Source organism: Cervus canadensis, chromosome 11, assembly GCF_019320065.1.
Source record: "Cervus canadensis isolate Bull #8, Minnesota chromosome 11, ASM1932006v1, whole genome shotgun sequence".
NCBI classification, from domain to species: Eukaryota; Metazoa; Chordata; class Mammalia; order Artiodactyla; family Cervidae; genus Cervus; species Cervus canadensis.
Window position 1 is genome coordinate 56,651,372 of NC_057396.1, and position 15,314 is coordinate 56,666,685.

The 15,314-nt window shown below is 35.9% G+C and overlaps 1 protein-coding gene across 1 annotated transcript in view; it reads right to left on the reverse strand.

The window, feature by feature from the left end:
- Positions 1-15,314, reverse strand: part of DCDC1 (doublecortin domain containing 1) — a 449,122-nt gene that overhangs the window by 199,897 nt on the left and 233,911 nt on the right. The window contains exons 13-15 of the mRNA XM_043481537.1: positions 13,647-13,772; positions 11,276-11,381; positions 1,453-1,587 (exon numbers count right to left, since the gene is read on the reverse strand). Of these exons, the coding sequence (XP_043337472.1) occupies positions 1,453-1,587; positions 11,276-11,381; positions 13,647-13,772 (367 nt within the window). The remainder of the gene's footprint in view (positions 1-1,452; positions 1,588-11,275; positions 11,382-13,646; positions 13,773-15,314) is intronic.

The following is a 15,314-nucleotide window of genomic DNA, read 5'->3' on the forward strand; positions in this document are numbered from 1 at the left end:
TACTGTTTGCAGGAAGCATTTAAATTCTTTCGGGAAAATTTTAAGGTAAGTACAAGATTTTTTATATCATGAAATTCTAGAAACAGATGCCACAGAATTAGAGAATATGAGATTTGGAAAAATAATCTTCCATATCAACTGGTCCAACTCCGTTACCAGAAGACTAAGGCCCAGATATGGTATGTGACTTACTTGAGGTCACACCGGTATTCAGTGGTAGTGCTAAAACTAAAATATTTCCATCAATGCTCATAAATTGGTCAGATATAGAGAAGTGTTTTATATTGAAATGCAGTAAAATGGCATAAGTTTTGAAGTTAGACAGACCAAGAATCTTTCCTCTATCACCTACTGGCCTCAGTTTTTCAGCTGTATAGTGAAAATTTGCATAATTTTTATGAGCTTAAATGAGATAATAAATGTGTATACAATGTTTAACATATGTTTAACAAAATGGCAATATTATTTCTAAATCAGAAATAAAATACAACATATTAATAAAAAGGACTAGTAGTTAAGAGAGTCTCGAGGTTGGAAGCAGATTTAAGAAATATCTAATCTCATTCTGCCTTTGTCAATGAAGTGGATAATATTTTTTAATATCTTTGTGTCTCAATTACTCTAATTTTTGGTTTTAGCTCTCTGAAAAGCAAAATTAATAGTTAAGAGTAATTCAAAATTTCATTTGAAAAAATAATTTCAATCTCTCCTACCCCCTAAACTAAGTAGCAACATACTTGCCTGAGTGACTCTGCACTTATGTGAGTGCTTGGAAGAAGCAAAAATAGTCTACACGGAGGAGACAAGGGGAGGCAGGAGAAGGGGAGATACAAGCTGCATCATCTCTTTCCAGTCATAAATATTTGGTGGCAATCATAAAATGTATTTCAATAGTAAAAGGGAAGGGGAGAGCAATTATATATTCTCAACTTAAATCTGATTCAATAATGTAAGAATAAAGTTTAAAAAAATAATGCCAAGACATAGGTTTTGTGTTAGGCATTGTTCACATTTTATATTCAGGGATTTCTTTTAAAACTAAGAGTTTTAAAACTAAGACTAAGACTAGAGTATGGTCTTACTCTATCACTATATCGTACTGATTCACCAGGCTCTGTGAACCTCAACAATAAAGACTAAGGAGTGGAAGCAAATGATATTCAGGCAAATCTCGTGAAAATGGTGAGTCTGCAGACTATAGCAAAGCTCTATGCTAGTTTAAATAACATTCTGGAGTACTAACTAATCAGCCCATCTAAAAAGTGAGTTGAATATTCATGTCAGCGTCCTCTGCACTAGACAAACGAAGAGGAGATCACAGATTCACAACAGTCAACAACTGCAGTGCTTTCAGTTGCAAGCTTATATGAGGGAGAATGTCAGGAAACGGAGCAGCAAAGTGAGCCAGTGAGCCCCCGAAGTGACTCAGAGAGAGCAGACGTTCGTGGATACCTTTGTGATCAGCCACACACTGGCTGCAGGCCACAGGGTCGATGGCGTTATCTGGCTCCCACTGCTCTCTTTACTGCTCGAGAAACTCTGCTTTCTGACGGAAACAGAGGCATGAAGGACAATACTGGAGTCCACCTATACCATGAAAAGAAACAAGCTATTAACTTATAGTCTGAAAGTCAAACTTCCTCAGCATAGTTACCCAAAATAGATTAATCTTGAACATGTTTCTCATTGAGACAGTCTCTTTTGAAACAGTAGTGCCCAATCCCACTAACTCAATTAAATTAATATTTGTTGAACACCAGCTCTGGTACAGAAGGCCCTGGACTGTGTGATATGGAATATTATAAAGTGTTTTCCTGCCTTAAATAGATTTATGCATCGAGGCAATAACACGCACACACGGGCACACATGCACGATTTTGTGTTAAGCTCCATTTGGATGATTAAATACTGCTATAAGATGCAAAGAATGGTAGTCTTATTTACAGGAGCAACAAAAAGTGAAACATCTTGAAAGAGGTAACATCTGGACCAGGTCTTGAAGGACGGAAGCAGTTCGACAAGAATAATGAAGGAAAAAAAGGCATTCCAAGCAAAAGCAATTAGTATAATCAATATATCTTAGGATTTAACGGAAGACTCAAAAGTTAAATTTGGCCAGACTTAGAAGGGGTCAAGTGTAATGCTATGGAAGTAGGTGTCAGTGGGGTGTTCTCGGAGGAGTGTCTGTATAACAAGATTTTACAAAGGTTGATCTGGCAAATGCAAACATAATGGATTGCAATAAGGAGAGATCAAAGGCAGGGAGAACAGTTGAGGGCTTGTACAACTTCATAAGAATTAAGGGATAGGAGCAGGGTTAGTGATAAAGAATCTGCCTGCCAATGCAGGAGACGTAAAAACTGTGGATTATATCCCTGGCTTCAGAAGATCCCTGCAGAAGGAAATGGCAACCCACTCTGGTATTTTTGCCTAGAGAATCCCATGGACATAGAAGCCTGGTGGGCTACAGTCCATGGGGTCGAAAAGAGACAAACATGATGGAAGCAATTAGCATGTTGAGATTTCAGTGATTGTTGTGGGAATGGATGGGAGAGGGTCAACTGGGGAGATCCTGCCTCTGTGTCCCATGTGTTTATAAGATGACAAACGCCAAAAGTATTGTGCACCTTCTAACATTTCTCACTTAGACTTGATGATCAACTTAAATGAACAGTCAGTCATTCATGTCATCTGTCAGAATTCTACTTCTTCATGTTTGTTGCTGCTGTTGTTCAGTCGCTCAGTCCTGTTCGTCTCTGTGCAACCTCACAGACTGCAGCACGCCAGGTTTTCCTGTCCTTCACCATCTCCCAGAGCTTGCCCAAACTCATGTCCATTGAGTCAGTGATGCCATGCAACCATCTCATCCTCTGTCATCACCTTCTCCTCCTGCCTTCAATCTTTCCCAGCATCAGGGTCTTTTTCAATGAGTCAGTTCATGGCATCAGGTGGCCAAAGTACTGGAGCTTCAGCTTCAGCATTAGCCCATTCAATGAATATTCAGGACTGATTTTCTTTAGGATTGACTGGTCTGAATCTCCTTGCAGTCCAAAAAACTCTCAGGAGTCCTCTCCAACGCCACAGTTCAAAAGCATCAATTCTTTCGTGCTCAGCCTTCTTTATGGTCCAACTCTTCACATCCATACATGACTACTGGAAAAACCATAGCTTTGATTATATGGACCTTTGTCAGCAAAGTAATGTCTCTGCTTTTTAATATGCTGTCTAGGTTAGTCATAGCTTTTCTTCCAAGGAGCAAGCATCTTTAAATTTCATGGCTGCAGTCACCATCTGCAGTGATTTTGGAGCCCAAGAAAATAAAGTCTGTTTCCCCATCTATTTGCCATGAAGTGACGGGACCATTGTTTCCCCATCTATTTGCCATGAAGTGATGGGACCAGAGGCCATGATCTTAGTTTTTTGAATGTTGAGTTTTAAATCAGCTTTTTCATTCTCCTCTTTCACTTTCAGTTAGAGGCTCTTTATTTCCTCTTTACTTTCTGCCATAAGGGTGGTGTCATCGGCATATCTGAGCTTATCGATGTTTTTCCTAGCAATCTTGATTTCAGTTTGTGCTTCATCCAGTCCAGCATTTCACATGACGTACCCTGCATATAAGTTAGATAAGCAGGGTGACAATATACAGCCTTGAAGTACTCTTTTACCAATTTTGAACCAGTCTGTTGTTTCATGTTCCATATCTTGTTCTAACTGTTGCTTCTTGACCTGCATGCAGATTTCACAAGAGGCAGATAAGGTGATCTGGTATTCCCAACTCTAAGAATTTTCTGCAATTTGTTGTGATCCACACAGTCAAAGGCTTTAGCGTAGTCAATGAAGCAGAAGTAGATGTTTTTCTGGCATTCTCTTACTTTTTCTATGATCCAGTGGATGTTGGCAATTTGATTTCTGGTTCCTCTGCCTTTTCTAAAACCAGCTTGAACATCTGGAAGTTCTTGGTTCATGAACTGTTGAAGCATAGTTTAGAGAATATTGAGCATTACTTTGCTAGTGTGTGAGATGAGTGCAATTGTGTGGTAGTTTGAATATTCTTTGGCATTGCCTTTCTTTGGGATTGGGAATGAAAACTGACCTTTTCCAGTCCCGTGGCCAAAGCTGAGTTTTCCAAAATTTCTGGCGTATTGAGTGCAGTACTTTCACAGCATCATCTTTTAGGATTTGGAATAGCTCAACTGGAATTCCATCACCTCCACTAGCTTTGTTTGTAGTGATGCTTCCTAAGGCCCACTTGACTTCGGACTCCAGGATGTCTGGCTCTAAGTGAGTGATCACACCATCGTGGTTATCTGGGTCATGAAGATCTTTTTTGTATAGTTCTGTGTATTCTTGCCACCTCTTCTTAATATTTTCTGCTCCTGTTAGGTCCATGACATTTCTGTGCTTTATTGTGCCCATCTTTGTATGAAATGTTCTGTTGGTATCTCTATTTTCTGGAAGAGATCTCTAGTCTTTCCCATTGTATTGTTTTCCTCTATTTCTTTGCACTGTTCACTTAGGAAGGCTTTCTTATCTCTTCTTTCTATTCTTTGGAATTCTGCATTCAGATGGGTATAGCTTTCCTTTCCTTCTTTGCTTTTTCTCATTCTCCTTCATATTTAATAAACTTTACCTCCTACCTTATATAATCACTTTCCCTGAAAAAGCATGCTAACTTTAAGTACTAATATTTATTTGTATTTATTCTCATATTACTAATATGAGAATATATCAACTTATGCTTTAAACTTAGTAAATAATATTGCTTCAGTAGCAATTTAAATAATTTTCTAATATTGAAATGTCTATTCAAATTCTTTGCTAACACTAGATTTTGAGTAGCAAATGATTTTTTAAAAAACAAAAGTTAAACAATAATTTAAAAGGTGATGTTTTACAAGTGTGAACAGGCAATAACAAAAGGGTATGACTAATACATTTGATAATTATTCTATTATGGACAAAAATGTCATATGACTTATATGCATGAAAATAAAATTTTAAAAATACAGTAACCCCACCATATAAGCAGACTTGACTTAGAGTTCTTTGGTGATTTATTCCCCAGTTAGCCAGTAGTGATTGGACTCTAGATGGGAATTTCTCACAGTTTCTGAACAATGATAAACTATATTCTACTAATCCATTCCCCACAGGACTCAGCATTTAAAGTAGCACTCTTAGTCAGCCTCCTAACTCCAAGTTGCCATCACACTCAGGACTCTCCTCTGCAACTGGGAAGAAGATTGCTTTGACTGGATTAGTCAGACAGAAGACCCGTACTGCCAACTGCTTCTTTGTACAGCACCTGCTGCCAGTGCCTAAATTCTTGTTATCTGCACAACACGGCTTAATCTTTTAACAGTTGGCTTATTGGTGAAGAGCGAAGGGGTCCTTTGTTTCTGTCTTGGGTTGGCACCCAGTATTAACACCATGCTGTTCTCTAAGAGATATTTTGCTGGACGGTTCCCAAGTGATTCTACATAGACCAGACAGAGCCAGGCCCACTAACTCAGCTTCATTTAATGTTATTAAAAAAAAAAAGTCCTGTCAAGTCATGGTTCTAATACACTTAAAATTGACAATGGCCATTAAATTCTCTTCATGACGTCACCTACTTTTTTCTTTTTAATTTAATTTGATAGCTTAGCTGTAGATGAAATGTTTAGGAAGGTGGGGGAGATAAATTTTGAAAAGTGCTCTGACAACCTACAACATAATATGCCACATGTGTCTCTATGTGTGAGTGTTTGTGTGGGAGTGTGTACGTGTGCACATGTGCATGCATATGAGCACGTGTATGATAGCATTTATGTTGACACAGGTCTCCAAATACATACCATAACATGTGCAATTAGAAAACCTTTTACAGTCTTTTGAGAATTAAAAACAAGAAATTTTCTTTTATTCTTTTGAATACCTACATACATAGCTTCCTTTAAGCGACCATTATGATTTTACTTATCTGAATAAACTGTGCTGATACAGATGATGCCAGTGATTAAAAATGAGGTATATATGTACTGGGCCAGTTAAAATTTCTTGTTTAATCGTCTTTCCCCAAACTACCAATGAAAGTGGAGTAGACTTCAAAATTCCTGTGCAATTTCAAAGTAATAAGGTCTCTTCCTGCAAATCTACTGAGGAACAAATGTAAGACCATGAAATTTTTTGTGAAAAAAGGAGCTCATGGGCCACAACCTTCATTCTAAAAATATTTTTATTTTAGATAGAATTTTATAAGATTTTTCCTTTTGATAGTAATTTTAAGACCAAGTTGGGGGCTCAGATGGTAAAGAATCTGCCTGTAATGCAGGAGACCTGGGTTTGATCCCTGGGTTGGGAAGATCCCCTGGAGGAGGAATCGGCAACCCACTCCAGTATTCTTGTCAGGACAATCGCAGGAACAGAGAATCCTAGAAGGCTACAGTCCAAGGAGTTGCAAAGAGTCGGACATGACTGAGTGACTAACACTTTAACACTAAATAATTTACTATACAAATTAAAATCACACCCACAAGAAATGTTCTAAAATCTCTTTCCTCGTGCCCTTGATATTCATGCTTATTGATTTCATTCTCTAAATCTATAAGCTGATCAATCCACCTACCTCTAAGACCAAAAACTAGAAAAACTGAAAAGCAGAAAATATTAGTGAGCACATAATTATGCTGTGGTATTGGAGAAGACTCTTGAGAGTCCCTTGGACTGCAAAGAGATTAAACCAGTCAATCTTAAAGGAAATCACTCTTGAATATACACTGGAAGGACTGATGCTGAAGCTGAAGCTCCAGTACTTTGGCCACCTGATGTGAAGAGCCGACTCATTTGAAAAGACCCTGCTGCTAGGAAAGATTGAGGGCAGGAGGAGAAGGGGATGACAGAGGATGAGATGGTTGGATGGCATCATCGATTCAATGAACATGAGTTTGAGCAAACTCCAGGAGATAGTAAAAGACAGGAAAACCTGGCTTGCTGCAGTACATGGGTTGTAAAGAGTTGGACATGACTGAGCAATTGAACAACAATAACATAATTATGCAACTGAACAATCAAAATATCTAGTATTTAGGTGTGCAGTCCTTAATAGATTCCAGCTATAGGTCTAAAAATAAGGAAGGGATTTGGAATTTCATTTAAAGCCCAGTATCCCATTCTAAGGGCAATAAATTCAAAATTTAGATTAAAAATTGCACTTTCTCCAGTATAAATTATCTGAGAAAATATTATTTCTTGATGACTTGCTCTCCAAAGAAATAGGACAGTAAAGAATTATCTGCCTTTTCCTAGCCTCTTTCTCGACATAAAGAATAATATATTCTTCTAGCGTCCATAATTGTTGAATTTACAAGTAAACTTATAACAAATGTGCCATAATTCTAAAATCATAACTTGGTGTTTGGCTTACTCTTCTATACTAGTAATTGTTTCTAATGTTCTGCTGCTGTCTGATCATACCAAAAGGCTAGGATCAAAATCAGTTTCCTTGTCTTTTTGACAGAATATATGACCTGCCAAACGCTGGCGTGCAGTTTTCTGCTATGTTTTCCCATAAATGAGCTATTCTTCTCATGAATATTTTTTATTAACTACCATGAAGTTTGTATCTCACCCATTTCATGGAAACATATAAGTGTATTGCCAAATAAGTGTTGCCAACTTAAGTAACAATAGAACTGTTGAAAGATGTTTTCACCCAAATTCTCCATGTGTAGTAGATTCCAAATCTTTTTTTGAAATAGATAAAAGAGCAACAGGTTGTAATTGTCAGGGTTATATCTGCCTTCCACATTACTAATAGGGATTACATGTTCCAAATTTTTCTCTGTAGGAAAGGTTTTACTTGTCAATACGAGATTTAAAAGAACAGTCGGGGTTGGGCACTGATACCTCTATCTCAAGCCAATTTGAAAACGTATGCAGCAAGAATATCGGCTTTTGCCTGCCTCCTCTCTATCCCTGTTGTAATCCTCTTAGTGTCTTCCTTTATTGCGAGGAGCATCAAGATTCCACAATAAAATGCCCTCTAGATACCCATGACCTCTGCCTGAATCTCTCTTAAAAGTGCTCCTTTTCAGGTTATTAAATTGCTATTTCCAATGCACTGATCACCTCTGTATATAATTAGAGACATTTTTCTGGAAGGATTTCAAAGGTTTCACAGCTAAGGGAAACTTTCTTTGAAAGTGTCTCTTTACTATCCAGTTTATCACTATTTTGACTGAGCTGAAATTTTATCCAAAACCAATTTCTTCTTCTAAAAATACAGTAGTGTACAAACTTGTAAGATGAGGTGTTTTCTCACTTTCACTAAATCATTAGAACAAATTAATAGTGATAAAATAACTGTGGGGTTTTATTCCCTCATTTTTCAATATTACAAAATATATCTTTCTTTCAAAGTTCTACTTGGGCTTAAAATCAAAGAGAGAGACCTTTCTGGTTCTTTTCCTCTGACAATCCTTCACTATCCTTCCCCCCCACCCCCCACCCAGGGTTGACCTGGTTTCTATTGAATGAGTTAATTAACTAGATAATTCAGTTCCATTCAGCTAACTCTGAGCACCTAGATACTATAGCAGAGACAAGAATGATCAGAATGCTCTTTCCTTCTCAGAATTTCTAATCTGCAAGGCAGGGGTAGGAGGATAAGATAAATATCTCCCAAGACATCTTCCTAACACAGGATCAAATCAGATCTGTCTCTGCTTCCATGTTTCCAGTGGCTCTTGTTTTCTACAGAAGGATAAACATTTGAATTAAGATCCTTTATGATATGACACCAACAATCTCAGTGGAATCTACCATTCTGTTCTACTCTAATGTGAGCTAAAATATGCCCAAACTTGGAACAATGATTGACTTCAAATCATCAAAAAATGTTGCAAGAGGAACAGAACAGAGTCAATGCCATTATAAAGGGTACAGAATGGATGCAACAGGGGTATCAAGATCAGAAACATCATATCTGGTTTGGCGGTGGAGTTGAGGTAAAGAAAGATTTTATGAAGCAGGCACAAATCAGATAAGGCTAGAATGATGGGCAGGGTTTCAATAAACATTTATTGAATGCCAACTCTACGCCAGTACCATGCTAGGATATGGCATAAGGGTGACAGAGAAGGTGGGGGTGGTAACAAAGAAAGAAAGGTTGAATTCCAGGCAGAGGGATTCATGCGGGCATAATAACAGAAATCATGGACTCAGAAAACAACAAATGAACAATTTAGCTTGGCTAACACACAAAGAACAAATTAGAGAATAGCAAGCCTTGAAAGAGATTACGGCTAAATTTAAAAAATCATTCATGAAAACGTATTGTGCACCTGCCCTATATCCAAGACTTTGTTCCAGCACTTATGAACACAAAGATGAGTAAGACATAAAATCTGTGTCCAAAGAATTATCAGTTTAGTGGAAGACAAAGACACAAAAGCAAATGCCTTTACCAAAACACAAACTCTAAGAACAATTTTCAAAGTGTGAAAAGGAGTTCTGGGGTCGCAAAATAACTTGAGGTTAAATATCTCTGGAGCATCTGAGAAGGCTTCAAGGACAAAGAAGAAATTGAAGAAAGCCTTGAAAAGTAAGGAATAGTAATGGCGGGACTGTATCCTAGCAAAGAACAACACATGGACTGGCATGAGTAAACCGAAGTGTAAATCATGTGTGGGACTCCATTTATTCGCTCCGACTGTAGGGTCAGGGTACACAAAGATCAAGAAATGGAGAGGATTGGAAAGACAAGTTGAGAGTGGGGGAAGACTGGAGATGAATCATGGAGATTAATGACGGCCAGATGATGATATGAATAATAGGCAACGGTTAGGCATATAAGTTTTTGAGCATGAAAATAAAGCTACAGCACACACACACACAAAAAACTAAAAAGAATGCCAACAGGATGAAAGAACTATGGCAAATAAACCTTAATGTCAATGAATACAAAATACAAAATGCATTAATCCTTAGTGCACCATTCAACTTACATTTATTTTCTAAATTTGCTCAGAAACAGGACTAGAAATAATTGTTTATTTTACTCTAGCTTTACAATTATACAATTTAGCTTCACATATACCTTGAAACAACTAGTGTTTTTGGTATAAATTTTGACCTAAAAGACTGAATGGGCAACATGGAGAAATTGAAAAACAGCAGGTTGGGACAATGTGTCTTTTGCATTATCTCTTACAAGAAAGGGCCCAGACTAGTTAACAGGAAGCCCCGCTTTCTCTGAGCATCTCTGTCTCTGTGGGTACTTTTTGGTTTTGATTTCATGAATTCAAAAACTAAAACTTATGCAGCTGAAATGAACAACAACCCCACATAACTCACCAGCTGAGAAAATGAAAAGAATTACTCCTTCTTTAGAGACAGGTTTAAAATGTGTTTCATAGCTCAGAGGCAGAAAAAAATTCTTTACTGGAAGATAAATTTCTAAAGTAAATTAATAAAGAGACCTTCTGGATTGTGTTATAAGTACAGTTTTCTGAAGAACACATGCTACTTAGATACATAGACCCATAGAAGAAATAGATCAGATTCTAGAGTATAAAGATATAACAGCCATCTTAAAGAATTTCTTAAACAAATACAACTTATTAATGTAGTTGGTATAATGAAAATATGCTAAACAATTGTACTTAAATGATGTAATACAAGTAGAATATTTCTTAGGTAGAAATGATATATATTGGTACAGTTTTTTTTTTCTTCCTATTCTTTTTCAAATTCTTTTCCCATTTAGGTTATTACAGAACATTGAGCAGAGTTCCCTGTACTATATAGTATGTCTTTGTTGGTCATTTATTTTAAATATAGCAGTGTATAAATGTCAATGTCAAACTCCCACCTTATCCCTTCCTCTAACCCTTCTCAGTATTTGTTCAGTTTCAAAGTGCTTAATTAACGGGGTGGCACTAATGATAAATAAAGAACCTGCCTGCCAATGCAGGAGAACATAAGAGACACAGGTTCAATCCCTGGGTTGGGAGGATCCCCTGGAGGAGGGCATGGCCTCCCACTCCAGTATTCTTGGCTGGAGAATCCCATCGACAGAGGAGCCTAGTGGGTTACAGTCCACGGGGTCTCAAAGATTCAGACAGGACTGAAGCGACTTTGCATGCATGCACACAAAGCATAATACTTGCCCCTAACATTTGTAAAACAATTTACAGTTTTCCAAAACTTTCACAAATATCTACCCAGTCACCATGTATTGAATGAATGTCTAATACATAAAATATTCTTATCAAGAACAACAAATAATTCTGACCTTGTTCTGTAGGAAACTGTTCTCCATGTCCACCTTTTCAAATTGATCAGGTACCTGTTGACTGGTGCCACTGAAGTTAACTGGAAATCCCTCACAAACATCCCAACTAAGAAAATAAAATATTTAATTGTTCTTATTAGAATAAAATGAGTTTTAGTACTCTTTAATCTATTAGTATGATAATTTATACATCTTACTCTTCTAGTGAGAGAAAAACCAATGTATAGTCTATAATCGTTTTAAACAGAAATTTATAAAGTATCTTGGTATCTATAATTGGGAAAGGAAGGCTTTAAATTTTTTCCTTGCTATTATTTATGATATTGGGGGGACCCAATGCCTAGTTAATTATTAATATAATAAGGAAACAAAAAATAATTTTTAATCTTACAGAATTACTCACAGTGGAGATCATCTTCATTGTTAAAGTTATCATGTAAATATATTGATCTATAATAATAAAGCATACTTTTAAATTTATAATGTTTGTATCCAGAATATTAGCTTGGTATTTTTAAGAGAGTCTTTTAAAAGGCAGCACAGTCTAGAGATTACATGGATGAATCACAAACTAGAGGGGCTGGCTTCATTCTTAACTCAGCCAAATTACTTATTTTAACAGTGAGTCGATCCTTACTCTAAAGAAAGTTGCAGCTCAACACTGATATGTTAAGATATACCACACAGCATGCTATTCAACAAAAACCAGTTCTAGAAATGGTGACGGCAGTTTTCTTTCAATAGTCTGAGAAATATAAGTAAGGGCATGATGACTAAGATCTCAAGTGACCCATTTCAGAGTATAGAAAAAAAGTTCAAATGGAATCCAAAATTTAAGTAAATTATCTTCAAACTAGTTCATGTTCAATAAAGGCAGTTTCACATTGTTATATTTAGGGAAACAGATTTAATTTAAATCCATTCATTAAATCAGTATTCATTGCATCTGGAGAAGTAAAATTAAGAAGCGATACATAAATTAAAAATTAAACTCATAGCCAAAGACCAAAGGGAAAGGCAAATTTAACAGCTTAGTAAAGATTATCACACATGAAATAAATCTTCTCATAAATGAATATGCTTTTAATAAAGAGTGCTGAGTTATTTTCTATCCATAAAGAGAAAGAAAACAAGACAGAACATTATAATCTTATCTAGAAACTGCAGGCAGCCAATGGGGGGGTAGAGAAGATCAAAGAGTCTGTCTTTTTAGACATACTTAGCAATAGGTTGACATTAGCTAGACTGACTGACCTCTTCAGACTGCTTTTGGTTCTCTAGATCTATCCTCTATTTCAGCCTTTTCACCACTATATTAAAGAAAGTTGTAACTGGTTAAGTTACAAAATACAAAAGTTAGATGGGACTTTATAGATAGGTCACCTAATCCAACATGGTGTCAGCATTGTGCTGCAGTATCCAATATGGCAGCCACAAGCCACATATTCCTACTTAAATTAAAAATGGTTTAATTTAAACAAAATTTAAAATTCAGTTTCTCAGTCATACTAGTCATATTTCAAGTGCTCATTGGCCACAAATTCTGATTCCATCATCATAGAAAGTACTACTAGACACTACTGGATAGTGGTTATCTATCTCAGTTCTTTAGGAAGTCCTCAGTTCTGAAGAAAGACAACTTGGGTTAGAATCCTTGCACTATCATGTACAAGTCATGTGACTGGCAAAATGCCCTTCTGTGCCTCAGTTTCTGCCTCTATAAAAGTGGAGTAATAATAGCCTAATAAGCAATGATAGGATTAAAATGATTACTTTGCAGATTAAATATGCTCTCATCCAATTCATTTATTAATAGAACTGTGCCTGGCCTATGGTCAACAATCAGTGACTGCTGGGCTTTATCACTGACCCACAGGAAGCTGACACCTATCTGCTCATGAACAATCAGGAGTAGCTGTGCGTCCAGTGCCTGGATCTTCTAACTCCTGCTCTTCTGCACACCATGCCTCCAGGATAGTGTTTTCGACTCCAATTTACCATCATCAAATGAGATGCTTCAATAAGAACACTCATATAAGAGAACTAATTATTTAATATTTTAATAATTCCATTTAACATTGTTAGTCTAAAAAAATCCCCTACAAACAGTTTTTACATTTCAAATAAAATTGTCAACTTCGCAAAGCAGAAGACTATACTCTGCTCATTGTCCCACGTGTTTTCTAAAACTCCAGGGAACTTAATGACAACTCTTTTAAGCACCAACTCATTATATCATGAAATAAGTCAATAAAATAAATGATTGTTTATTTAAGATGATTTAAGGAACATCTTTTAGTGTTTAAATCTCTCACTCTAGAAAATTGAATTAGGCGATTCAGATTGCTTAACCAAGAACTTGTTAATTTACTTGTCACATCCAGGTAGCAGAAGGGCATTAGGGTCCAAGAAGGTTTTATACACAACTGTAATGCCACCTCTGGTGAATGCAGTCACCTGGTCAAAGGTCAAACCCAAAACAGGGTTCAGTGGAGATCTGGAAAATGGAAAAACAAAAATCAAATCTATCTTCAAAATTATACAAACTCTAAACTTTGAGCATAAATAATCAATAAAACATATAATCCCATGTCAAATAACATCCAGAAATAAGTGAATTTCCTACTATACAGCCCTATGGTTGGTATTCTATACTGATACCTGATGTGCACGTTTTAGTTTGTTTGATTTATAATATGCCTAGGATAGTTGCAACACATAAATGTTTCAAATGTTGCACATTAAAAAAATGATTGTAATAATAAAACAAAGCATTTAGTTGAGAAAAAGAATCAACTGTCAGCCTTGTAATGTTCATTTTTCATGTATAACTACAATGCAATATACCCATAATAATCTTTGGAGCTTCTAATTAAATTAATCTTTCACATTTGGCTACAAACAGCTGTTTTGTAAGCTCAGTAAATGTTATGCTGACTTGATTTTTCATATTACATACTGTTAGGTATATTGCTTTAGGTTAATTTAATTATGTAAAATATTAAAATCATGGGAAAAGATCTTAAGTAAAAAGAATGGCAACTATGTCAATTGCGAGCCATTTTGTTTTTGAAATTAGTGACAAACACTGCTATTTAACGTTAGAATCACAGGGCTCTCTCACCTCACCTGTCTAGTTTTGCTAAAAATATTTAAACTGAATCTAATCATGAGAAAACACTCAGACAAATCCAGAATGTGAGACACTCTATAGGAAAGGTGTCTGAACTCTTCAAAAACAAAACCAGTATCATGAAAAATAAAACAAAAGATGGGAGAATATTTTAGATTAAAGAGAACTAAAGAAAATAACTAAATGCAACAGATGAGGCTTATTTGGATACTGGATTACAAAAAAGCTCTAAAGCATATTTTGGGTAGTTTGATTACATTTGGATGATATTATATTATTGTTGACTGTGTTAGATATTATAACGGAGGGATAGAGAAGAATTCCTATTCTTTAGTATATGATCTATAGCAGTTAGAAGTAAAACTTTAGTGATTGTGTGGAGTTAATCCCAAACTGTTCAAAAGACAGAGAAAGGAGATATAAGAGAGGTAAAAGAAATGTGGCAAAGTCCTTAACTGATGAACTTAAGTAAAGGATATATATAAACCTTCACTGTATCAAGTGTTCTGTAGATTGGACATTTTTCAAAATAAAAATTGAGAGAAAAACAATGAAAGGACTCAAAATAAAGGCAGATATTGGCAAAATCTTTTGCAAATGAGTAATCAGACCTCGCATATCAACATTTATTAGACACATTAGAATTACTTCCTGAAAATGAATATCATTTTCTTAGTACCTATTGTGCATTTTCTCAACATATTTTAAACTAGATGGAAATAACTGTACTGATATTAATTTAGAAGTTTCAGTAGTAGCAAAATGCTATAATGGTTCCCTAGTGCTTTACACTGGATTCAAAATCAAATATATATGCATATATATTATGCTATTAAAATAGCAATGATATACAAACAAATTACTCATTTATAAATTCTGCCAGCTATGATCCTCAGTTGATTTTAG